The sequence below is a fragment of the Salmo trutta genome, chromosome 24 (assembly GCF_901001165.1).
Source record: "Salmo trutta chromosome 24, fSalTru1.1, whole genome shotgun sequence".
Classification (NCBI taxonomy): domain Eukaryota; kingdom Metazoa; phylum Chordata; class Actinopteri; order Salmoniformes; family Salmonidae; genus Salmo; species Salmo trutta.
This window is the reverse complement of record NC_042980.1, coordinates 19,950,637-19,978,028: the sequence shown is the minus strand read 5'-3', so window position 1 is coordinate 19,978,028 and position 27,392 is coordinate 19,950,637. Positions and strand designations below refer to the sequence as shown.

The 27,392-nt window shown below is 42.4% G+C and overlaps 1 protein-coding gene across 4 annotated transcripts in view; it reads left to right on the top strand.

Moving 5' to 3' along the window:
* Positions 1-27,392, top strand: part of LOC115160881 (NEDD8-conjugating enzyme UBE2F) — a 96,609-nt gene that overhangs the window by 15,157 nt on the left and 54,060 nt on the right. For 3 of the 4 annotated variants that reach the window (XM_029711381.1, XM_029711379.1, XM_029711378.1), the window contains 3 exons: positions 4,381-4,515; positions 8,496-8,525; positions 9,276-9,341. In XM_029711381.1, the coding sequence (XP_029567241.1) occupies positions 4,398-4,515; positions 8,496-8,525; positions 9,276-9,341 (214 nt within the window). In that variant the 5' untranslated portion in view covers positions 4,381-4,397. Of the gene's footprint in view, positions 1-2,919; positions 2,922-4,380; positions 4,516-8,495; positions 8,526-9,275; positions 9,342-27,392 lie in introns of all 4 variants that reach the window. The other variant, XM_029711380.1, reaches the window with a different exon arrangement.

Here is a 27,392-nt window from a genome sequence, read left to right as displayed (position 1 = left end):
ATCCAATAAAATGGTCCAAAGCCACCCATGGTCCCCCTCACACGCCATGCCAAGCCCACCCCAACAACCACTACAGTATCATTTCTCTATATCTGACAAGTAGTATGGAGCTGCAGCTTGAAGTATTGCTTTTACATCCTTTGAAGCGTATTCCTGGTGAGTCTGGTGATTTTTTAAAAAATGTTTAAATGTATTTTTATTCCCCCCCTCCCGTTTAGAGAAATGAGCCATTGCAGTTGCATGCATCATTTACCATAAATCAGTGTGAAAGTGGTTTCCTGTGTTTATTAAATGGATCACAATATTTTCTTTGCAACTTTGTGTAAAAAAAACAATAGCTTTTACTCATGATGACTGTGTGATATCACTCTCGGTAGCCGATGTGAACAAAACCTTTAAACAGGTCAACATTCACAAAGCCGCTGGGCCAGACGGATTACCAGGACGTGTACTCAAAGCATGCGCGGACCAACTGTCAGGTGTCTTCACTGACCTTTTCGACCTCTCCCTTACCGAGTCTGTAATACCAACATTTTTCAAGCAGACCACCATAGTCCCTGTGCCCAAGGAAGCGAAGGTAACCTGCCTAAATCAATACCGCCCATGGCACTCACATCGATAGCCATGAAGTGCTTTCAAAGGCTGGTCATGGCTCACTTCAACAGCATCCTCCCGGACACCCTAGACCTACTCCAATTCGCATACTGCCCCAACAGATCCACAGATGACGCAATCTCAATTGCACTCCACACTGCCCTTTCTCGCCTGGACAAAAGGAACACCTATGTGAGAATGCTGTTTATTGACTACAGCTCAGCGTTCAACGCCATAGTGCCCACGAAGCTCATCACTAAGCTAAGGACTCTGAGACTAAACACCTCCCTCTGCAACTGGATCCTGGACTTCCTGACCGGCCGCTCCCAGGTGGTAAGAGTAGGCAACAACACATCCGCCACACTGATCCTTAACGCTGGGGCCCCTCAGGGATGTGTACTTAGTCCTCTCCTGTATTCCCTGTTCACCCACGACTGCATGGCATTAACACGACTCCAACACCATCATTAAGTTTGCTGTTGACACAACAGTGGTAGGCCTGATCACCGACAACGATGAGACGACTTTTATAGAGAGGTCAGAGAACTGGCAGTGTGGTGCCAGGACAACAACTCTCCCTCAATGTGAGCAAGACTACGTAGCTGATCGTGGACTACAGGAAAGGCGGGCCGAACAGGCCCCCATTAACATCGACGGGGCTGTAGTGGAGCGGGTCGAGACTTTCAAGTTCCTTGGTGTTCACATCACCAACGAACTATCATGGTCCAAACATACCAAGACAGTCTTAAAGAGGGCGTGACAAAACCTTTTTCCCCTCAGGAGACTGAAAAAATTTGGCATGGGTCCCCAGATCCTCCAAAAGGTTCTACAGCTGCACCATCGAGAGCATCCTGACCGGTTGCATTACCGCCTGGTATGGCAACTGCTCGGTATCTGACCGTAAGGCGCTACAGAGGGTAGTGCGAACGGCCCAGTACATCACTGGGGCCAAGCTTCTTGCAATTCAGGACCTATACAATAGGCGGTGTCAGTGGAAAGCTCATAAAATTGTCAGACTCCAGTCACCCAAGTTATAGACTGTTTTCTCTGCTACCACACGCAAGCGGTACCGGAGTGCCAAGTCTAGGACCAAAAGGCTCCTCAATAGCTTCTACCCCCAAGCCATAAGACTGCTGAACAATTCATAAAATCGCCACTGGATAATTTACAACTTTGATGGATAACTAAGCTAGTGACTAATATGTTGACAACCCTAATAAAATAATACATTTATAAATCATTGCATGGCAGTCATTTGTTTTTCAATTCAATTATTAGAAAATGCTAGCAGATAAACTTCCATTCATTGCGCTAATGCTAGTTAGCATTGGCTCACCGAACTACCACTAACTTCCTTCATACTGGACATAAAAATGGTATCCATGGGTTCATCTGACTCTGGGGAGGTAGATGAAGGGACTCATTGCTAAAATCCTGAAGTATCTCTTTAAACCCAACCCAATACCATTGCAAAACACTATACATGGCCTGTTTGGGACTTTTACCATTGAAAACCATTAGAGGCCATAATATTGAAACCATTAGATCTGCTGTAGCCTAATGGTTTTGTTTGTCAAGAATGGTCTAACTAATCTAGACCTTTTTTTTAAGGGAATCAACCACACAGTGAGGTGCCATTTCCCAGACACAAATTAAGTCCCGGACACAAAAAAACATGGTACTTTAACACACACTTGCGTTAAATAATGCAATCGACTTCAATGGCTAATTTCTCCAAACGGAAAAAACCCCATCACCAGCTTCACATGGATTACATTACGAAGGATGACATGGAGACATAACTGATACTGTATACTGGTTGTTGGGGTGGGATTGGTGTGGGGTCCGTTGGTGGCTTTTGATCATTTTATTAGAATCCTCATTGTTGGGAAGAATTAGACCAATGGTCCAAATCGGATGTTAGGTACTATATATTGATGATTATGTGAGTCCTATAAATTAAAATAGCCAATTTCAGTTCAATCAGTTTAATTTCTTGGATCAAATTATATTTCAACAAAATAATGTTCCAGGAATGCAAATGTTATTTGTTTCTAACTACAGAAACAATCTTAGATGGTGTCTGCTCTTTCTTGTGCTTTTGGAGGTGGAACGACTCCAGCGTGACCTATAACATTATCCAATTTGTTATGCTGCTACAATGTATTCGCTCCCATATCAGCTAAAAATAGAATGTCATTTTTTGTCACATAGAAGAAAAAGTAAAGGGCTACAACTGTTTTTACATTTCAAAGTAGCCTAGAATCACGTATGAATCACTTCTAAATGGAATGATACAGCGCATGGCAATTTTCATACGCACAGGAGTACTGTAGGTTGAATGTCGGAGAGTAGTACATGAAGCTGCCCTTTTTGTGACGAAAAATGACATTGCAACACTGCGATACGCTCCAAATCAATCGTCTCCGTACCCCTTAAAGAGTGCCTGCAGCCCTGTGTACCATCTCTCTCAATGTCAGTCTAATTGGAAATAGAACACCTAATCAGTGTAAACTACTTTATTATTCCCTCTTAATTAGACTGGCTGGGATTAGTCTACTCATTGTGATCAAAGGCGGGAACAGCTGGGAAGTTAATACTACCTCTCCCCTTAATGTTTTTAAGCAGTTATGTCGTTTTGTGGTATGCCTGGGACAAACATGAATTAGGCTAGGACTAATCTGGGTCCATAAGGACTGACTTGAGAAATGGTTACTGTTGGGACTTTGTTTGAAAACAACACCTAACCTCTATGCCTTTACCCTGGCCTGCCTCCTGCCCAAGCCACTGGGACATTGCTTACACCTAACCTATATCCAACTGCACACCTAAAGGGAATGCAAGGTGTAAGAGGCTAGCTAGAGTTGTTATTTTGGACAATAGTGTTTCTGTTGGCCGAAGGTCAAGTGCTGGTTGGTTGGTCTCTTCCCTGTGGTGGTAGAATGTAGCCTAAGGAAGTTCAGCCCATTAAAACACACAGAGGAGCTATCAGACATGGGCTTTGTCTTTTAGAGTAATGCTTGAATTAACTCTGACTTAAATGACTAATCACTATTAAACTGTCTAAAACTCTATTTATGTAGGCTATGTAACTGCACTGAAGAAACTACAAAGGAAGGTAGCTCCACAAAGAAGTCTTGTTATAACTGAATACCACTGATTTTGTGGTCTTGCATGACAGTGTTAACATCAAGTAGCTGACTTGGGTTCTGGGTGCCAGCGGCCAAGAGAAGTGATTTTTGGATGAATTCCATGAGGTGTGCCACTGTGCCAGTCTATCAAACATGTTTCACACCACATGTAGTTCCTATCGACAGTGAATGTTGCAGTTGCATGAATAAGTCATCAGGTTATGTGATTGAGCAGCCACTGCTGTTCTCAGCAACTTAGTTGCTGCAGTGTCTTTTGGGAGTGCAGTGACTTTTTGAGTCCCAGGTGTGCTGAGTGTCCCAATTCCACTGGGCCTGCAGGGGACAAGAAGCCACAACTAACACATCCAGCCACACGCTGGTGGACAAAGGGCTTTGTGGGTAGCAGTTAGCACCTGTACACGCTCTGGCAAGACTTAACTTCATGTAATGTGAACATCAAGTAAAGGGAAGTGTATTCAGGAATTTGAGTGCTTATTTCGTTCTTTTATTTCTCCTTTCATGTTGTGTGTGTATATCATGGTCTATAGTCTACTACTATTCTGAATTGGTCATGTTTTATTGTAATATCACTACATCCCTGTCTCTTATGCATCATGTCACACACTGATCCACTGCTGTTATTGTGTGTTTTCAGGAGAGCGAAGGGTAGCCATGCTGACGTTGGCCAGTAAGCTGAAGAGGGACGAGGGGGTGAAGACTGGCAGGGCCCCTGGGGGCCCCTCCGACTCCTCTCACAGGGTCTCTATCAGGGACCGGCTGCTCATCAAAGGTACAACACACATGACCTTCTCTAAATGAATCTATCCATCTCCCCCAGTTAGTCTTTTCAGACTACTAGCATCTGGGTGAACCTAATGCTCTTCTCATGAATTTCAAAGAATTTCAATCTGTCCATCTCTCTTTCTCTCTTTTCATACTGTCTTTTTATTTCTTTACATTTTGATCCCTATATTCCTGTTGCTCACTCTTCTGTATAGTCTCACCATCCCGTTCCCTTAATCGTCTGTCCTAGACCAATCTCCTCTAATTTTATTCCTCCACACCATGTTCTGTTTCAAGCTCTGTAGTTCTGCTTTCTTTAAAAATCCATTCAAATTCAACGTCAGAGGAGGAGAATGGATGTCTTTCTGTTCACAATCACTTTGGATGTTCATTCCTCAGTCTCTTCTCCATGATTCCTCCAAGTATTGTTTTTTTTCTTTGAGTTACATTAATGGCTTTTATTCTTTCTGTTAATTTCCTGTGTTGGTCAGGTCAAGACAAATTCCCCCTCAAGGGCAGAAAAAGTTGTTAAATTATGTCTGTCATTTGAGTTGTCTGTTTATGTTTTTGATGCTCTTAGCCTACACAGTGCAGAGCCGATACCGTGCCAGGTCACATTTTACCACTTCCTCTTTAGAGTTTCCTGAATAGCTAGCTAGAGTCAAACATCTCTGGTTGTGCCTATCTGTCTAGTGATTGAGGAGGTGGGCTTTGAACGTTAGCAGAACAGGAACACTGTCCGGATGTAGCGTCGTCATCAGCTCCTCTAGACTCCCTGACAGATTCACGTGTCCTCCCTCCTCTTTCTCCACCTCCCTCTGTCCTTGTCCGTAGCTATTACTGTTTTGTATCCTACCACTGGGGCATAATGTCCCAAGTTTATCCTCTTTTAATCATTCACCCTAACATCCACTGAAGGCAGTTTGCCACAAAGTACACAGTCCGATACTCCCTATGAGATCTGAGGGAGGGAACATGCTTTTCTTGCTGTAACGGTGTGGAGCTGAAACTGCACCAGTCCAATGCATTGTATTGTTGGAAATAGCCCAGTACCCATTGATAATACATATGCAGTACAGACTGTCTATTCACGATTGTGTCATGATTTATTGTTTTAATATTGCTTGCACAGCACTGTATCGAAGCTCCTAAGCTGTACCTAGAGCAAGATAAGTTACTCCTCACATCAGCACTGACAGAGATGGTAAGGAAAGGGGAACAAAAAAGAGTAACCCCTTCTCTCCCCACAGGACTCCCTAGTGAGGTTACAGTTACTGTACAGTCATCTGAGCTGACCCTTGTATTTATTTACTTTTTTGCACTGTCTCTATGCACATTCTCAGGGCCCTACACACACACACTGACACTCCAACACACATAAAAGCACTTACTCCATCATTTGCTCACACACATATAATATACACATGAACTCAGCAAAAAAAGAAACGGGCCTTTTTCAGGACCCTGTCTTTCAAAGATAATTCGTAAAAATCCAAATAACTTCACAGATCTTCATTGTAAAGGGTTTAAACACTGTTTCCCATACTTGTTCAATGAGCCATAAACAATTAATGAACATGCACCTGTGGAACGGTTGTTAAGACACTAACAGCTTGCAGACGATAGGCAATTAAGGTCACAGTTATGAAAACTTAGGACACTGAAGAGGCCTTTCTACCGACTCAGAAAAACACCAAAAGAAAAATGCTTAGGGTCCCTGCTCATCTGCGTGAATGTGCCGTAGGCATGCTGCAAGGAGGCATGAGGACTGCAGATATGGCCAGGGCAAGAAATTGCAGTGTCTGAACTGTGACACGCCTAATAGGCTGACCACACCGCTCGCGTTGCAAAATAAATGTAGAAATCTGTTATTCAATTATTGCACCCACACCGCTCGCCAACGAGTGTCTGCGTTACCAAGGGCTAAAATAGAAATCAGTTCTATTTCTGACGCAGATCACGCTGCAAGTCCTGCCTCTCCCATCTCCTCATTGGTTTATAGAAGCAGGTGCCCACTTGACATCTCCTCATTGGTTATACCCATGTGTGTGACTGAAAGACGAACGAGGTCAGTGGCGGTAAGGCACCTAATTTATGAAAGTTGCCAATCGCAATATAAAGTCAAGAGAAGAAAAGGCCTGGAAGGAAGAGAGATGATTAGAAACGATTCGGTTGACCGTTTTATGTGTGGATGAATTGGCGGAGTAGAGGACCTTGTGCATTTCAGGTAAAATAACAACTCAATGTTTATATCCCAGGACAAATTAGCTAGCAACAGCAAGCTAGCTAAATAGGACAAATTAGCTAGCAAGTGCAAGCTAACTAGCTAAAGTGCCATAAATGTTTAATGCTTTTCGACCTGTCCCCAAATTAATGTAATTGGTTGAGTTTTGTTTTGATATTTTAACCTGCGTGTCGTGATCGCGTTTGGTGGGGGGACAAAATACATTTATGCACGATGGCGCAGGATGGTGCACACGCGCAGCCGGTTTGTGTTCCGTGTAAGACAGCGCCACAGGGAGACAGGATGGACAGCTGATCGTCCTCGCAGTGGCAGACCACGTGTAACAACACCTGCACAGGATTGGTACATCCGAACATCACACCTGCAGGACAGGTACAGGATGGCAACAACAACTGCCCGAGTTACACCAGGAACGCACAATCCGTCCCTCAGTGCTCAGACTGTCCGCAATAGGCTGAGAGAGGCTGGACTGAGGGCTTGTAGGCCTGTTGTAAGGCAGGTCCTCGCCAGACATTACCGGCAACAACGTTGCCTATGGGCACAAACCCACCGTCGTTGTGTGTGTGTGACTTCCTGCAAGACAGGAATGTCAGTGTTCTTCCATTGCCAGCGAAGAGCCCGGATCGCAATCCCATTGGGCACGTTTGGGTCTTGTTGGATCGGAGGGTGAGTGAGGGCTAGGGCCATTCCCCCAAGAAATGTCCAGGAACTTGCAGGTGCCTTGGTGGAAGAGTGGGGTAACATCTCACAGCAAGAACTGGCAAATCTGGTGCAGTCCATGAGGAGGAGATGCACTGCAGTACTTAATGCAGCTGGTGGCCACACCAGACACTGACTGTTACTTTTGATGTTAACCCCCCTTTGTTTAGGGACACAATATTCCATTTCTGTTAGTCACGTCTGTGGAACTTGTTCAGTTTATGTCTCAGTTGTTGAACCTTGTTATGATCATACAAATATTTACACGTTAAGTTTGCTGAAAATAAATGCAGTTGACAGTGAGAAGGATGTTTTCTTTTTTTGCAGAGTTTACATTTATACTCTACTTTTCATACAATCATCATATACACTGCTGCTACTCTGTTTATCATACAGTATATCCTGATGCCTAGTCACCTCACCCCTGTACTGTACATCTCCCTCATCACTCCAGTGTCCCTGCCCATTGTAAATATGGTACTGGAACTGACCCTGTATATACTTACTTGTGTTCTTATTTTTATTGCTTGTGTTTTTTTGTTTTTCCTAATGTTTAGTGATATATTGATTACTGTATTTTTGGATTCGGAGTTTGCAAGAAAGGCATTTCACTGAACTTCTGCACGTGACATTCAAACTTGAAACTGTAGACAACCTGACTGTGGTACAAATGATTTGCTGAACCGTCTGCAGGTTTATCAATCATATTGTCTTGATTTTGATTAATTTGCAACCTGATTTATGAGATCAATAATTACTGTGTAGCTACCATTTCATAATATTTGTTTGTCACACATTCAGCCTATGCATGATGAGGTAACTTTTTTTCATGGGTGTTTTGGGCATCTCCTCTAGTAAGTTTGTAGCATTCCAAAAACACAGGGCTGAGAGAGAAGGGAAGGGAGCGTGGGATATGATGTGTTCCCTTAGGATTTGGTGCACACCACTGACTGCGCTCTCCTAGCTACCCACGCAATCAGGATTCTTAGTTTTAGTTTGACGACTCTCTCTCTCTCTCTCTCTCTCTCTCTCTCATATTGCAGAAGTTGCAGAACTTGAAGCCAACCTTCCTAGTAAGTGTATGCAGTGCAACATAAAAAAAGTTGCAGATTCATGTGAATGTGTTTGATGTTCCCATGGCTCATTAGTAACCGAAGGTGCAGGCAGCGGTGGATGGCTCGGCTGTAGTGCTCCTGTCTGAACACCAGGGGGAGATTAAGAGCCACTGGAAAATGGATGACGATCATAGACCAGTTACTTCTTACTTCTATAGCCAAATACAGTACTCCATTGATATATATACACTACCGGTCAAATGTTTTAGAACATTCAAGGGTTTTTCTTTATTTTGACTATTTTCTACATTGTAGAATAATAGTGAAGACATCAAAACTATGAAATAACACATGGAATTATGTAGTAACCAAAAAAGTGTTAAACAAATGAAAATATATTTGAGATTCTTCAAATAGCCATCCTTTGCCTTGAAGACAGCTTTGCACACTCTTGGCATTCTCTCTCAACCAGCTTCTGGTTACTACATGATTACATATGTGTTATTTGATAGTTTTGATGTCTTCACTATTATTCTACAATGAAGAAAAACCCTTGAATGAGTAGGTGTTCTAAAACTTTTGACCGGTACTGTATTAGCATAGAGATAACAAAGATGGTGTAGACCTAGATTTATAATGTACACATAGTTATCTTAATCTATTTGAATCTATGTGCATTTCCCAGAAAATATCAATTCAACTGTAAATGTTGGCTAATAACAACTGAGAGATGCCGTTATCCTCTCTCTCACCTCCTCCCCACCTTAGGTACGTGTAAAGCCAGCTTCCCTGATGAGAACAAGCTACATCACTTTCAGCTGGCTGTCTCTCCAGGTAAGACCCCGCCATCTCACTAATAGCCAACCTGTGTGTATGTAGACCTACATAAATAACAATTGTTATTAACACAAGTGTGCAGTGAGCTAGTTACTAGGATAGTAAGGTATGATGACAGTCTGGAAGCTGTTTATAATCCCTTCAGTCAACCTTTAGAAGTAGGCTTTTAATAAGTGGCAGCGCTTAAGTAATTGTATTCTCCAAACCGTTGACCTCTGAGAGTTAAACTGGATCTGGGAGGTCAGAGGTCAGGAGGTCAAGTCTAAGAGGGACTACATCAGCGATTTCTCTAATTACTGCAGTGCTTATAAAGGGCATAAACTCCACGCCAGCTGAGTATCACACTGATAAAAAATAAAATCATGTGCTGTACTTTTCTGACTGTCACCATTATCCAATGTTGTAGCTCACACCAATGACAAGCTGTACTAGTACAAACGTATTATTGAGTATTCTATAGTCCCCTATTGAGAACTGCTCTCCAGGCAAAAGTTCTGCTCCTCAGGAAGTTAATTGAGAGTCCTGGATCACGTCTGTGACAGCGCGTCCTGTTCTAGTCTAAGTGGTTGTTCCCTGTATTTAAATGCAGGCTGTCTCCAGCAGGATGGCAGGCAGGCAGCCATCATTATTCCCCAGGCAGGTCCTGTCTTAGAGCGCTGCCTAGTGCATACCTGTCCTGTATACTGTAGTCTGAAGACGTACTGTTACTGGAGCAGCCTGGAATTATTCATGCCTTAGGAGACTTTGTTCTCCTAACTCTGTGTGTGTGTGTGTGTGTGTGTGTGTGTGTGTGTGTGTGTGTGTGTGTGTGTGCCTGCTTGCTTGCTTGTGTGAATTTCATCATGCACTCACCCACCCTTCTCCAGGTATGTGCACCTCATTTCTTCTCTTGCTAAATGAGCTCAGTTCCTTACTTTAGCCTTCATAAAGTGCAGTATCAGCAGATTCTCTGATACTGCACTGTTGGTTGTCACCATTAAAGCAGTGTTATTCCGGGGTATTCAAAGACAGCCTGTTTGGAGGTCACAGAGGGCAGTGTGATTTAGCTGGGGAGTGAGTAGTAGGAACTGGGGACAGGATAGCTGTTGTTCTCCCTCTGTGGAGCCAGGAGACTTGGCTAGCTGCCCCATGCGTTTAGCCTGCCCTGTCCAGGCTCAGGAGGATCAGCACAGCAACATGCATGTATAATGCAGTGCAATTGTAATGTTTTGCCACACAACATCTGCTGCATTTTCTTTCTCAGACTTTAAAAAAAATTTTTTTTTAAAGAGAGCCTTTACAATTTTGTAATATCTCCGTGGCAGCAGGGCTCCTGTAATGCTCAACTCTGTTTGAGAGCTTGATCTAGCATGGAGATAGTGGATAGCATCTCATTTCACCAACTGAACTATTTTAGAACCAAGCTCCTCAATACCTTGCATGGGTTGGAACATTGAGGTGCCTCCATAGTCCCTGTTCGAGGGGTGATTTTAACAATTACCCTCATGCTGTACTTTGGTACGACAAGCTCCAAAATGTCCCTCAGCTGGCAGGCCCGCACTCCTCGAGGTCTATGAAGTTTTTGGTTGAAAAGATTCCGATTGGGAGGACCTAAATAATCTCTGCACTAAGCCCAGGGCTAAGATCATGCAGTGTGAAAAGCCCTCTAATACTATCTCCTCATTCACAGTCTGTGTCAGTGCCTCAGCACGGTGGAGAGGACCGCCCAGCCTGAGCAGTTGATTCTTTTTAAATTCACAGTCTGTGTCAGTGCCTCAGCACGGTGGAGAGGACCGCCCAGCCTGAGCAGTCGATTCTTTTTAAATTCACAGTCTGTGTCAGTGCCTCAGCACGGTGGAGAGGACCGCCCAGCCTGAGCAGTCGATTCTTTTTAAATTCACAGCATGTGTCAGTGCCTCAGCACGGTGGAGAGGACCGCCCAGCCTGAGCAGTTGATTCTTTTTAAATTCACAGCCGACCTCTCAGTGCCTCAGCACGGTGGAGAGGACCGCCCAGCCTGAGCAGTCATTTCTTTTTAAATTCACAGCATGTGTCAGTGCCTCAGCACGGTGGAGAGGACCGCCCAGCCTGAGCAGTTGATTCTTTTTAAATTCACAGCCGACCTCTCAGTGCCTCAGCACGGTGGAGAGGACAGCCCAGCCTGAGCAGTTGATTCTTTTTAAATTCACAGCCTGTGTCAGTGCCTCAGCACGGTGGAGAGGACCGCCCAGCCTGAGCAGTCGATTCTTTTTAAATTCACAGTCTGTGTCAGTGCCTCAGCACGATGGAGAGGAGTTGATTATTTTTAAATTCACAGCCTGTGGGAATGATAATGGTGATTAATTGCGGAATGACCCGTAGATAAATTATCCTTCGAGTTTCTACTACACAGGTGATGTTGGCAAAACCCACAGGTTCTCCCAGCTCAAATTAAAATACCAAGAGAAGAGGTAATGTCATGAGTTTGGATGTGGTGTGTTTAGGAGCCACCTCTCTATCTTTCTGCAGTGCTGTCAGCCAGTCACTCTCGAAAGGAGGCATATTTTATTTGCTGAGCAGTCATTTTAGTGTGTGCGTGTCTGTTTGTGCACGGGTACTCTCTGAGCCCTGTTAACGCTGAGTCAAGTGTATTCTCTCCTCTTGAGCCTGCTATTGTATTAACTTACTAAAGGCATGGCTCCCCTGCTCTGGAGTTGACCTCTAATGACCGGTAGAGAGGTGAGTGACTGTCTGGGAGTCTCAGCCTCAAAATTACAGTGCCTAATGAAAGTATTCAGACCCTTTGACTTTTTCCATATTTTGTTAGGTTACAGCCTTATTCTACAATTTCATAAATTCCCTCAAGCTACACACAATACCCCATAATGACAAAGCAAAAACAGGGTTTTAGACATTTTTGCTAATTTATAAAAAACGGAAATATCACATTTACATAAGTTTTCAGACCCTTTACGCAGTACTTTGTTGAAGCACCTTTGACAGTGATTACAGCCTTGAGTCTTCTTGGGTATGACACTACAAGCTTGGCACACCTGTATTTGGGGAGTTTCTCCCATTCTTCTCTGCAGATCCTCTCAAGCTCTGTCAGGTTGGATGGGGAGCGTTGCTGCACATCTGTTTTCAGGTCTTTAGAGATGTTTGATCAGGTTCAAGTCTGTGGCTCTGGCTGGGCCACTCAAGGATAATCAGAGACTTGTCCCGAAGCAACTCCTGTGTTGTCTTGGCTGTATGCTTAGGGTCATTGTTCTGTTGGAGGGTGAAACTTTGCCACTGTCTGAGGTCCTGAGCGCTCTGGAGCAGGTTTTCATTACATTTACGTCATTTAGCAGACGCTCTTATCCAGAGCGACTTACAAATTTGTGCATTCACCTTAAGATATCCAGTGGAACAACCACTTTACAATAGTACATCTATATCTTTTTTTTTGGGGGGGGGGGGGTTAGAAAGATTACTATATCCTATCCCAGGTATTCCTTAAAGAGGTGGGGTTTCAGGTATCTACGGAAGGTGGTGATTGACTCCGCTGTCCTGGCGTCGTGAGGGAGCTTGTTCCACCATTGGGGTGCCAGAGCAGCGAACAGTTTTGACTGGGCTGAGCGGGAACTGTGCTTCCGCAGAGGTAGGGGGGCCAGCAGGCCAGAGGTGGATGAACGCAGTGCCCTTGTTTGGGTGTAGGGCCTGATCAGAGCCTGAAGGTACGGAGGTGCCGTTCCCCTCACAGCTCCGTAGGCAAGCACCATGGTCTTGTAGCAGATGCGAGCTTCAACTGGAAGCCAGTGGAGTGTGCGGAGGAGTGGGGTGACGTGAGAGAACTGGGAAGGTTGAACACCAGACGGGCTGCGGCGTTCTGGATGAGTTGTAGGGGTTTAATGGCACAGGCAGGGAGCCCCGCCAACAGGGAGTTGCAGTAATCCAGACGGGAGATGACAAGTGCCTGAATTAGGACCTGCGCCGCTTCCTGTGTGAGGCAGGGTTGTACTCTGCGAATGTTGTATAGCATGAACCTACAGGATTAAGTATCTCTCTGTACTTTGCTCCGTTCATCTTTGTGTGTGTGTATATATATACCTGTTGTATTCGGCACACGTGACAAATACACTTTGATTTGATCTAGCTTGCGGACTTGAGTCATCGGCACACATGGATACCTTTGTTTTTAAGCTTTGGATTTCTAATCCTCTGTTGTTATTGGATCTGATTTTAATGGCTAGCATTTCGATGGCCATAACGAATAGATATGGTGACAGAGGACACCCTTGTTTAACTCCTTGACAATTCAAATCTCTCTGAGAAGTAGCCGTTATTTACTATTTTATACCTGGGGTTGCTATACATTATTTTTACCCATTTTATAAGAGAATCACCGAAATTGAAAAAAATCCTGTCTTATTTTATCTAATGCCTTTTCAAAATCTGCTATAAATACCAGGCCTGGCTTCTTAGATGTTTCTTGATGTTCTATTATTTCTAGTAGTTGTCGTATATTATCTCCAATGTATCGTCCTTTCTGATCAGGAAGAACAATACCTGATAAAACCCTTTTTAATTCTGAGTGCTATGCATTTCGCTAGTATTTTTGCATCACAACATTAAAGTGTAAGGGGCCTCCAGTTTTTTAGATAGACTGGGTCTTTATATTTGCCATCTGGGTGTTTTAATAATGGAGAAATCAGACCTACCTGACAGACTACCATTTCTATAGGAGTAGTTAAAACAATCTAACAATGGAGCTTTTAGTATCAAAAAATCAAAAAAGGCTTGATATACCTCTACCGGTATGCCATCAAGCCCTGGGATTTTTCCAGACTGAAAGAATAGCCTCAAATTCTTCCTCTGTAATTTGGCCTTCTCACTGATCGTTCTGTAGATTTGTTAATTTTCAATTTTTTTATATTATTTTGAAAGAATTCCTTACCGTGATCTTCATTCAGTGGGAGAGGATGAGACGGAAAAGAGAACATCGCCTAAAATATTTAGCATCTTTTAAAATATAATTTGGAGAGTCATAGATGACTCTGTCTTCAGCAATGAGTTTCTGCAAATTATTTTTGTTAGCATTCCTGTATTGGAGATTCAGGAAGAATTTTGTACATTTTTCTCCATATTCTATCCAGTTTGCTTTATTTTTGTAATAGATTACATTAGATTGTTCTTGAATAAATTCCTCAAGTTCTTTTTGTTTTTCCTCTAACTTATTTTGCATCTCTGTAGTATTGTTTTTATTGCTATCTACCTGTACTATTAGTTAATGGATTTCCTTTGTTAGTCTTGTCTCTTTTTAGCCAGAAACTGCTTTTTTATTATTGATGAATATTGAATTGAATGGCATCTGAAGGTACATTTTAAAGGTATCCCAAACAATAAGGGAATTTGCTGAACCTATATTATACTGGAAAAATTCAGTTCTAAATTATTTTATCTTAGTTAAAAATATGTTGTCCTCCAGTAAACTTTGATTACACTTCAAATATCCCCATCCACGTGGACAATCTGAGTTATGTGAATGCCAATTAGATGATGATCCGATCGCATTCTGTTTCCTATTAAAACTTTTTTAACCTTTGGTGCAAGAGAGAAAGAGACAAAGTAGGCAAGACGACTAGCTTGATTAAGTCTCACTAGGTTGGGATTTTTCAGTGTCCAAATATCCACTATTTCTAATGTGTCCATAATATTTGTGATTTCCTTAAGGGCACAGTGATAATAGTTTGTAGAGTGATTACCTTTACGGCCCACTTAACACCTGTGTTATAGTCTCCTACCATAATGATTTGATCATTTGTTGCCTGTAAATTCAACAAATTGGTATAAATGTTTTCGAAGAAGTATGGATCATCCTGATTTAGACCATATAGATTAATGAGACAAATCTCTTTTTCGTCCACTTTCACATTAAAAAAGATCCACCTTTCTTGCGAATCATCATTCCTGACTATTTGCACATTCAGATCGAAATTTGTTAATTCATATCATCACACCTTTTGAGTTCCTTTGTCCATGACAGAGAATTATTTCACCACCCCATTCCTTTTTCCACACAACTTCATCTAAGGATGTAGAGTGAGTTTCCTGTAAACAGTATATGTTATATTCCTTTTCTTTTAGCCACATAAAAACTGATCTTTTTTTATAATCTGCTAAACCTTTATAACTGGCTATACTTATTTTATCCCTTTGTCCCTTACCATAACTAGATACTATTCTCAGTCTAAATTGACCATAATTAGTGCTTGTAAAGTTACTGCCATCAGAGGTATTATGATGGTCAAAATTAGAGCTTTCAAATGTCTGATATTTAGAATTCAAGAAATAGGTTCTAGCAATATTTGGTTGAATCCCCTGCCTGTTTGCCTTTGAGCCAATGCCACAGATGTTAGAAAATTAAGACAAGATATTATGTGTGTAGTAAATCTGAGTAGGTTGATGTGTATGATATTGGATGTGATTTAGTGAGAGTGTGTACAATGTCTGTATAAGAGTACGACTATAATGTGTGCTGTCCAAATGAATAACTCCGCCAATTTGCATGGTTGAGTGTCTGTGTGTGTAACATGTAGTGCGTCTAGCCTTAATATTCATGATGATAATTGTAATTCATATCGTATCACCATCATAGTTGCATCATAATTACCTTTAACATAATTGAAAACACATCCCAGCATTTCCATAGCAATTGATGTTTCACATGACCATGAAAGAGACCTTGCATTACTCTAGAGACGGCTTCACTACAGTACAAATGTATTCCGTTTAATGTTATTATTCCCCAATGCCCCTATTCTGATATCTTCCTCTTGCTTGTTGTAAACACGTATAAACTTGTAGACAAATACATAAAAAAGAGACAAACATATTCAATTATAAAACAGTTCTCAACAATAGAGAGAAGAAGAGAAGTGAGAGAAGAGAGCGAGATCAGGGGTGTGTGTGTGTAAGTCCGTATGTGTAAGCGAGTATGTAATTGAGTACGTGTGTTGATATCCACTTCATAGTGTTCAGATATTTTTACAGTTCTATTTGTTAAAGGCATGTGTGTTAACATCAGAAGAGTGTTTTGGAGATTCCCTTCCACGTGGTGCAATCTGAGTGACTACTACCTCATCTGTCGCTGTTATCAAGGGCAATTTGACTTGTTAGGTTTCTAACCTTCTGACTGTTCCTGGCATTGGTACTGGTACCAAAGGGGACCAACTATCCTACCGATTTATTCCGCATTGTTTTAGAGCATTTTACTATTTGCATTGTAGTTGAGACTACGCATGGCTACGAATGATTATTGTTACAATTTTTTGGGGGCAGGTGGAAAGTGTGGGACACCTCAGTGATATCTTTTACGACCAGTGTGGGACACCTCTGTGATATCTCAATATGTATTCCAAGGTTATCCCCGTCGAGGGGCTTGTCCGTCCCTTTCTGTTCTCGTGGGGAAGTTTACAACTTGATTTGTTTTCTGATCGGGTTGCCTCGTACAGTGTTGCACGTAGCCACGACCCACCCACTGGCCTCGAGGCTCATCATGGAGCTGGGCTAGTATTCCCCCCTTTTTGTCTCGGGACACCCCCACCAGCGGTTGGTGTTGGTATCCGAGGCACAAACAAAAATATTGTGCACTTTGTACAAGTTGTCAGCAGCTGCGTTGTTCGTAGATTGGCTGTAACATTTCAACCAAATCTCCTGGTGTTTGTGCTTCAAAATGCTCAGTGACTATCATGGCCCGCATTTTCCACAGCGCCCACGTGTGGGAACCGTTTCAGTAACTGTGAACTGAGACGAGGATATCTTTCGGCGATATCGCACAGTGTTATACCAGTTGGAGTTACCGGGTCAGTGTCGGGACTGAAGCAGTTCGTTTCATAAAAAATTAAGCAAACTGGATAGAATATGGAGAAAAATGAACATTATAATTATTACTTACCCTACATTACTCATGTCATATGTATATACTGTACGCTATACCATCTACTGCATCTTGCCATCTTGATGTAATGTATCACTAGCCACTTTAAACAATGCCAATTCATATGTTTTCATACCCTACATTACTCATCTCATACAGTGGGGGGGGAAAGTATTTGATCCCCTGCTGATTTTGTACGTTTGCCCACTTACAAAGAAATGATCAGACGATAATTTCAATGGTAGGTTTATATGAACAGTGAGAGACAGAATAACAAAAAAAAAACGCATGTCAAAAATGTTATAAAATGATTTGCATTTTAATGAGGGAAATAAGTATTTGACCCCTCTGCAAAACATGACAGTACTTGGTGGCAAAACCCTTGTTGGCAATCACAGAGGTCAGACGTTTCTTGTAGTTGGCCACCAGGTTTGCACACATCTCGTGAGGGATTTTGTCCCACTCCTCTTTGCAGATCTTCTCCAAGTCATTAAGGTTTTGAGGCTGACGTTTGGCAACTCGAACCTTCAGCTCCCTCCATAGATTTTCTATGGGATTAAGGTCTGGAGACTGGCTAGGCCACTCCAGGACCTTAATGTGCTTCTTCTTGACTACTCCTTTGTTGCCTTGGCTGTGTGTTTTGGGTCATTGTCATGCTGGAATACCCATCCACGACCCATTTTCAATGCCCTGTCTGAGGGAAGGAGGTTCTCACCCAGGATTTGACAGTACATGGCCCCGTCAAATGATGCGGTGAAGTTGTCCTGTCCCCTTAGCAGAAAAACACCCCCAAAGCATAATGTTTCCACCTCCATTTTTGACGGTGGAGATGGTGTTCTTGGGGTCATAGGCAGCATTCTTCCTCCTCCAAACACGGCGAGTTGAGTTGATGCCAAAGAGCTCCATTTTGGTCTCATCTGATCTGACCACAACACTTTCACCAGTTGTCCTCTGAATCATTCAGATGTTCATTGGCAAACTTCAGACGAGCATGTATATGTATTCTTGAGCAGGGGGACCTTGCGGGCGCTGCAGGATTTCAGTCCTTCACGGCGTAGTGTGTTACCAATTGTTTTCTTGGTGACAATGGTCCCAGCTGCCTTGAGATCATTGACAAGATACTCCCGTGTAGTTCTGGGCTGATTCCTCACCGTTCTCATGATCATTGCAACCCCACGAGGTGGGATCTTGCATGGAGCCACAGGCCGAGGGAGATTGACAGTTCTTTTGTGTTTCTTCCATTTGCGAATAATCACACCAACTGTTGTCACCTTCTCACCAAGCTGCTTGGCGATGGTCTTGTAGCCCATTCCAGCCTTGTGTAGGTCTACAATCTTATCCCTGACATCCTTGGAGAGCTCTTTGGTCTTGGCCATGGTGGAGAGTTTGGAATCTGATTGATTGATTGCTTCTGTGGACAGGTGTCTTTTATACAGGTAACAAACTGAGATTAGGAGCACTCCCTTTAAGAGTGTGCTCCTAATCTCAGCTCGTTACCTGTATAAAAGACACCTGTGAGCCAGCAATCTTTCTGATTGAGAGGGCGTCAAATACTTATTTCCCTCATTAAAATGCAAATCATTTTATAACATTTTTGACATGCGTTTTTCTGGATATTTTGGTTGTTATTCTGTCTCTCACTGTTCAAATAAACCTACCATTAAAATTATAGACTGATTCTTTCTTTATCAGTGGGCAAACATACAAAATCAGCAGGGGATCAAATACTTTTTCCCTCCACTGTAGCGACCAGGTTGATTGTAGTGGTAGTCTTTTCGCTGGCAATGTTCTTTATAGTTATTTTGGCCTCGGTGATTATTGGTATCGTGGTTATGCGGTAGATACCATTGTTGTGCGTCATCACTCAACGCTCCTATCCCTGATGCCGCACTCTAACTGGAGTGAGTGCTCCTGCTCAATATTGAAAACCGAGATGTCAGGGCTCTTAGCGCGGCTCACTTTTGATGCCTCAAAAGCTGTTCTCGTAAGCTCTCTGAGTTCTGAGATTGACAAACCAACGTGGGCTGTAGGGCCCAAGTAGTTAATAAGTTGGGATACATGTTCGACAGAAACATTTGTTTGAATGTTAATATCTCTTCCATTCCTGTTTCAGTGAGTAGGCCAATGTTTTCAATGCCGTGGCAAGTTTTGTGTAGCTGTTTTGCACGTGTTGCTGTTGTAGACAGATTAACCTTGTCACGTGTCTATTCGACATTTGTTTCAACAGATAAAGCATGTCAGTACCCGTTGCGTTCAGGTAGCCATCAAAGGCGTCCTCCATGTCTGCTAAGAACATCTGTGTCGTTTGGCTTCCCTGGAACGGGGTTAAAGGTGCAGAAGTTTTTGATGAGTTTGTCAAGGCGTTCCACACTAAGAGCGCTTTGGCTTTGTTGGTGAGGAGGCGCCATATTACTCGGTGCCGAATGGCCAAGAGGAAAAGACTAAGGAACACCTGAGAGAGGTAAAGTCTGAAACCTGTCGTCTTCACTCCTTTGTGTTCCGAGCTCAATTTGCAAGCTTTGTTGGGTAGTCACACTGTAGCGCGTGACTGTTCTGGAGTTCCTCCAGGTGGTACCTAAGGGTGGTATTCTGCTGCATAGCAGAGTCCACTTTGGAGCTTAGAGTGCTTATTTTAGACACGTGAGTCACACTTGCTCCGTTCGGCCACATACTTAATTGTCATGGTTTACAGGTAGAAGTCTTGAGTGCGGAGGGAGAGATTCAGTAATGAGATTTCATCTGCTTGCTTAGAGATCATTTTGTCTGTATTCCTCACCTGGGTTCTCCCATCATTCATTTGGTCAGCGACTTCAAGGAGTTCCGCTGTTTTGTCATCCAACTTGTTCATTAAATGATCTTTGGTCTGCAGCAATTTGGACTAGAACAATGTTGCTTTGAGTGTTCATCAAAACTGCAAGCATGTTATCACGTTGCGCGCCCCTGTTTGTAGCTAACTTGTCCGATTTATCTATTTTGGTGTGGACTTCGTCGTATTTATTTTTGGCTAAATCGAGTTGTTCCTGTAGAAGACAATTTTGTTCCTGTGGAAGATGATTTTGTTCAAGAGTTTGTGCTTGTTTGTCGTCAAGTTTTTTTCATTTCTTTTAATTGTTCCATTCTCAAACGCAGTTCCTCGGCAAGCAGTATCTTTTCAGCTTTTGTCATTCGTTTCCTGGTTCTCTCCACCTGTCCCTTCATCTCAACCATTTCTAGCTCGTGCTTATGCTGTGCACCGCGGTACTGGATTGATGTCAATCTCTGCTGACGACCATACTTCAGGGCTAAACTGGAGAGAACCTTTACAAGGCCTGAGCCTGATGGTTTATTTTGGATGGCGTTATTCGCATATTTTTTCTAATTTTTTGCTTATAGCATTGTGATCTAACATTCTCAGCCCTTTGGCATAGCTTGGGTTTATATCGCAACTGAGTTCAGTGATCAATCTGTCCATGGCAGAGGGTTCACTTATTAGCGGGGGAATGGGGGCCAGCCCCTCTGATAGCTTGATTATTCATATTTTTTGTAAGTTTGGATTTTGACTCGTTGGAAGCTGCAAAACGATTTAAATATGTGTATAGACGTTAATGACTCATCAATACTGGATCAGTAATGTGGGAGTTGGACTTCAATGAACTTGCAAATGGAATTGATTTAACAATGTTAATGATTAATCATACCTGTATAGGCTATCTGGGAATTAAACTTTAATTAACCTGAAAGCGTCGCTGTATCTAGGTTAAGATTGACAAGTTTAAAATGTTTCATTAGTTGGAACAAATTAATTGGATCCTTAGCTGAATGATCAACCTGGTAAAAAGGTTTGTTTGGCAATTTAACTTCCTCGTTAAATCGAATGAGACAACGATATCCAATCAGTTGAGATTGGTACGATATTATAAAGTCTAACCAGTTACATGTGTGAACTCTTTGCCCCACAAGGGGTCTCTTACCCCTGAAAGCTGAAATCACACGGGATTCCAGCAAAGGCGGGACTTCCGTCGCCCAAAGCGTGGGATTTCCGCTGTAAACAAAGGCGAATGGCTTCTCTCTGTTCGTTAGCTAAGATTCTAATGCAAAGCTAGCCGTTCTTGTACAATTTTTAATTCAAGAACAAAAGGGTCCCCTTCAATTCGGGAATGGGGGTTTACTAACGACGTCTCACGTTCAACCCAATCTGCGTTTCTTGCTAGCAATGTTACGGAACAAAGAAATACTCGCTGTATCTACTCACACTCATGAAGCGAGAGAGAGACAGCTAATACTTCGCTTCGGACAAACAAATATATCTTCTCAAATTTCCTTAATAGGCTGGCCATTATGTCCTAGCTCTGGAAATGAATAATTACCCTGCACACTCTGACCCTTTGTCAGGTATACATCACCGGAGTCAATCTCTCCCTGCTATCTGGGAGAAACTCTCACACTCAACGACAATCCTGCCTACTGCTCTTTTGGTGTATAATGTAATTTGCTATGCAATTCCCATAGACTGAATTAAACTGTAAGGCCTAATTGTGTATTAGATTCCTCGCACGGGGCTCCAGTATGTCGTGACTTGACTTTAACATTAATCTGAAGACAGTTCGTTGATGAGACAAATAACAATGTTTAATTGTTACCCAATTAAATTAATCATGTAACAATTAACTCATTAAGATCTGGCGCACCATGAGACCGGTTCTTTAAAGAGTTATCATCTCCTGAATTAAACACTAAAAGGTCTTAACCTATCGCATCTATAAACAGTCAACTTATTAATCATAACCTCATATCATATCATCATTCTGGGGTGGCAGGTAGCCTAGTGGTTAGAGCGTTGGACTAGTAACCGAAAGATTGCAAGATCGAATCCCCAAGCTGACAAGGTAAAAATCTGTTGTTCTGCCCCTGAACAAGGCAGTTAACCTACTGTTCCTAGGCCATCATTGAAAATAAGAATTTGTTCTTAACTGACCTGCCTAGTTAAATGTAAAAAAGTCGTAACCTCCTTGCATCTGCAAAACCCAAGCCTTACTTATGATTCAGTACAAAACAAATTGGTTTAATTATTTATTTACTAGCTAATTAAATGGTAACACAGGATAAACACACACTTATTACGATAACAACAGGTCCCTAGCACACTGACACAACATGGCTGCTTGTTACAAAAGAAATGGAGGGGGGCAGAGAGGGACAGAGACACTTAACATTGGTACATTTAGAAACTACTCTCACTTATAGTAATTATATACTTTGCACACAAACCGCCAACCTCTGAGTAAGAAACTAATGTATTTATGGGAAATGTCTTGGTTCGTCGGCTCTCTCTTGGTGGACAGGGCTGGCTTGGAAAGGGAGTTGGGACTTTTCGCTGCACACTTGTAAGGCTTTGATTGTCCAAAAAGGTTCCGACAAGTGTCATACTGTTGTCCGGGTATCCTGTGACTTGTCGTGTAGTCCTGAACCGAACTGCAGAGTTTTTATTTTCCTTCCATTTGCTCCTGAAGATGCTTCTTTGAAGATGGGCTTGCCAGACGGTTCGATGGTTCCCAGTGGGGTGGTGAGAGAGGCGTAATACGATGGTTTGAGCAGAGTAGTAGGTTGGTTCTACTTAAATTCTCTTACGTAAGTACTTTACTTAGGACAGCTAATCAGCCGTACCAGTGATTGTCCAGGAGGTGAGTTTATCGTCTCTACCTTGTGTTGAGATTCAAAGTTCAGACCACTTTTAATGTGCAGCCTCACGCTTTTCTGGTCTAGTATGTTCATTTCTTAACCCATCATGTTATACAGTTTTTTCGAAAGGTGCGGTTCTGTCCGGTTGACACGCTCTGACTTCACTCGGTGGTGTGACTTGTCACTTGTAAAACAATGATCCCTTATAGTTTCTCAAATCACATCCCTCTCTTAACAAAAACACTTTCATCATTGTTATATTACATGCACAATGCATAGTATGGACGCTTCGTACATGTAGTGAGTATACTTTCCAAGTTACAGTATTTAAATTTATAACATTTTTAATGACATCACAAAATGACTAGCACAATTCAGTTAGTGTTCTATAGATTGCCTCCTGACTATTCCCCACATTCTATGTTAGAAATATTGTTCCAGTAGTTGCTTTTGAATGTGTTAGTGTTTCGGCGAGGAAAAAGTATCTTGAAACAAAGGACATTCCTTTGGTGAATATTGGAGCGGGTGACCTGAATCTTCCCTCCTTGATTTTTTTCTGGTTTTTCTCTTTGCATTGTTGGGAAGTGCCCGTAAGTAAGCATTTCATCTTTAGTCTACCCCTGTTGTTAATGAATCATGTGACAAATGCAATTTGATACGTAAGCCTAGTATTAACTTTTGCATTAATCCATAGGTTAGCCTTAGCATTTCTTAAGTGGCTGATCGTTACGAACCTTATTAATGTTTTCTTAGAGGAAGTTGCACAATTTGCTCCACAACATGCATCCAATTCATAAGCTTGGATGTCCATTGTGTTCTACAGCTGCACTAATACCCATTTCTGTCCTGCTGTAAATAAAGGGAGCACTTGAGCTAGCTAATATTGGCACCCTTCACAATAGTTTAACCTCTCTAGGGTAGGGGGCAGTATTTGCACGGCCGGATAAAAAACGTACCCGATTTAATCTGGTTATTACTACTGCCCAGAAACTAGAATATGCATATAATTATTGGCTTTGGATAGAAAACACCCTAAAGTTTCTAAAACTGTTTGAATGGTGTCTGTGAGTATAACAGAACTCATATGGCAGGCCAAAACCTGAGAAGATTCCTTACAGGAAGTGCCCTCTCTGACCATTTCTTGGGCTTCTACACTCTCTTTATTGAAAACTGAGGATCTCTGCTGTAACGTGACACTTCCTACGGCTCCCATAGGCTCTCAGAAGGCGGCAAAACGGTGAATGATGCCTTTGGAGCCCCTGGCTGAAAAACAGTAGCGCATTTGGATAGTGGTCGATCAGAGAACAATGAGACTGGGGCGCGTGCACGAGGCGACACCATGTTTTTATTTTTTCGTCTTTGAACGAAAACAGGGTTTCCCGGTCGGAATATTATCGCTTTTTTACGAGAAAAATCGCATAAAAATTGATTTTAAACAGCGGTTGACATGCTTCGAAGTACAGTAATGGAATATTTAGAATTTTTTTGTCACGAAACGCGTCGGGCGCATCACCCTTCGGATAGTGTCTTGAACGCACGAACAAAACAGAGGATATTTGAACATAACTATGGATTATTTTGAACCAAACCAACATTTGTTTTTGAAGTAGAAGTCCTGGGAGTGCATTCTGATGAAGAACAGCAAAGGTAATCCAATTTTTATTATAGTAAATCTGAGTTTGGTGAGGGCCAAACTTGGTGGGGTTCAAAATAGCTAGCCTGTGATGGCGAGCTATCTACTTAGAATATTGCAAAATGTGCTTTCGCCGAAAAGCTATTTTAAAATCGGACATAGCGATTGCATAAAGGAGTTCTGTATCTATAATTCTTAAAATAATTGTTTTTTGTGAACGTTTATCGTGAGTAATTTAGTAAATTCACCGGAAGTTTGCGGTGGATATGCTAGTTCTGAACGTCACATGCTAATGTAAAAAGCTGGTTTTTGATATAAATATGAACTTGATTGAACAAAACATGCATGTATTGTATAACATAATCTCCTAGGAGTCTCATCTGATGAAGATCATCAAAGGTTAGTGCTGCATTTAGCTGTGGTTTGGGTTTATGTGACATTATATGCTAGCTTGAAAAATGGGTGTCTGATTATTTCTGGCTGGGTACTCTGCTGACAATCTAATGTTTTGCTTTCGTTGTAAAGCCTTTTTGAAATCGGACAGTGTGGTTAGATTAACGAGAGTCTTGTCTTTAAAATTGTGTAAAATAGTCATATGTTTGAGAAATTGAAGTAATAGCATTTCTAAGGTATTTGAATAACGCGCCACGGGATTCCACTGGCTGTTGAGTAGGTGGGACGATTTCGTCCCACATACCCTAGAGAGGTTAAGTTCATCGTCGTCATCAAAATAACTCTTGTATGCCAATATTTATTTTCCTTGCAACAGTAAACGGTTACAGCTACAACACCAACAACCACTGTTGTGGAATCACAATACATGAATGTTTCAATATACTGTATGTGTAATTGTTTTTGATGTAGCATCTGAGCCCCATATTTGATCTACCTAGCTTCCGTTAAAGCAACCTCAGATGGATGAGTTAGTGCATACTGTACATGCCGGTTTCATGATGTAGTTTACCCTAACAGTGAACCCAAAGTGAGGGGAGACGGCAAAACTTTTCCCTGGCTCATCCCCTCAACCCTTGTCCCCTGTATTCTTTCATCACTGTATATCTCAGTGTCTCTCTTCAGAACTGGGACACTGACAGCTTGGGTTCACTTGGTGCTTTGTTCTGGGCTATGTGTAGCCATTATGAGTGGGGACCTTTCCCCATTTGTGGCTGGTTTGATATGAAGCCATTAGCAGAAACCACAATGCTTTTTTTATACAGGGGATTAGCTCTAAACAATTGGAGCAACATGCTGGGAGTGCCTTGCCTTAATAGGCCCAGTCCAGTTTGGTGTTCTTATGAGATCATTGTGATGTTGAGCTCTGGGCCCGTATTTACAAAGAAGAACTCAGATTAGGAGACACTGCTGGTCTAGGATCAGTTTTGCCTATTCGATTATAACAAACGGATGGGGGGACCTGATCCCAGATCAGCACTCCTCCTACTCTGAGACTCGTTATGAATACGGGCCCTGAAATGAATCACCTTTTTACTACTATATTCATAGTTTGACACATTTATAAACATACAGTACCAGTCTAAAGTTTGGACACACCTACTCATTCCAGGGTTTTTCTTTATTTTTACTATTTTCTACATTGTAGAATAGTAGTGAAGACATCAAAACTATGAAATAACATATCGAATCAAGTAGTAACCAAAAAAGTGTTGGACAAATGAAAATATATTTTATATTTGAAAACCTTCAAAGTAGCCAACCTTTGTCTTGATTACAGCTTTGCACACTTTTGGTATTCTCTCAACCAGCTTCATGAGGTAGTCACCTGGAATTATTCTTTGCAAAATTTGAGTTGGGCCATCCGGACCTCAGTGAAGACCGAATACGGCCTGCCGGGGAAAATTAGTTTGACACCCCTGCTGTAATGTATGCATGGTCAGAGACAATAAGTCTGAGAAACCATGGAGAAACCCTGGATGCATCCCAAATGGCACCCTATTTCCATAGGGCCTCTGGTCAAAAGTAGTGCACTAGGGAATTGGGCGCCATTTGGAACTCATACCCCACGTACGTAAAGCCTGTAAGATAATAACCTACAGGGGAGCGGACAGAGATCTCCTGTGGACTCTCCTCTCTTTTTTCCAATGTGATTAGTGTCAGGCATGGACCTGCATGCTGAGCATCACTTTAACACTCAGGGCCAGTGTATGCATGTGTGCTATGTGTAAATGTAGACTAAAGGGTTGGCATTAACTAATGAATGTGTGTAGCAGAGAAACAGGTTATCAATTTATCCTGCTTTAAACCCCACTTTCAACATGGCACCGTCATAGGATGCCTCCTTTCCAACAAGTACATTTGTAAAGTTTCTGCCCTGCTAGAGGTGAAGTGGTAACGTCTAGGAGCAACAACGGCTCAGCCGGGAAGTCGTAGGCCACACAAGCTCACAGAATGGTACCGCAGAGTGCTGAAGTGCTTAGTGTGTAAAAATCTTCTGTCCTCTGTTGCAACATTCACTATCGAGTTCCAAACATCCTCTGGAAGCAACGTCAGCACAAGAAATGTTGGTCGGGAGCTTCATGAAATGGGTTTCCATCGCCGAGCAGCCGCACGCAAGCCTAAGATCACCATGCGCAATGCCAAGCGTCGGCCATAGTTGTGTAAACCTCGCAGTCATTGGACTCTGGAGCAGTGGAAACGCGTTCTCTGGAGTGATGAATCACGCTTCACCATCTGACAGTCCGACGGACGAATCTGGGTTTGGCGGATGCCAGGAGAACGCTACCTGCCCCAATGCATAGTGCCAACTGTAAAGTTTGGTGGAGGAGGAATAATGGTCTGGGGCTGTTTTTCATGGTTCGGGCTAGGTCCTTTAGTTCCAGTGAAGGGAAATCTTAACTCTACAGCATACAATGACATTCTAGAC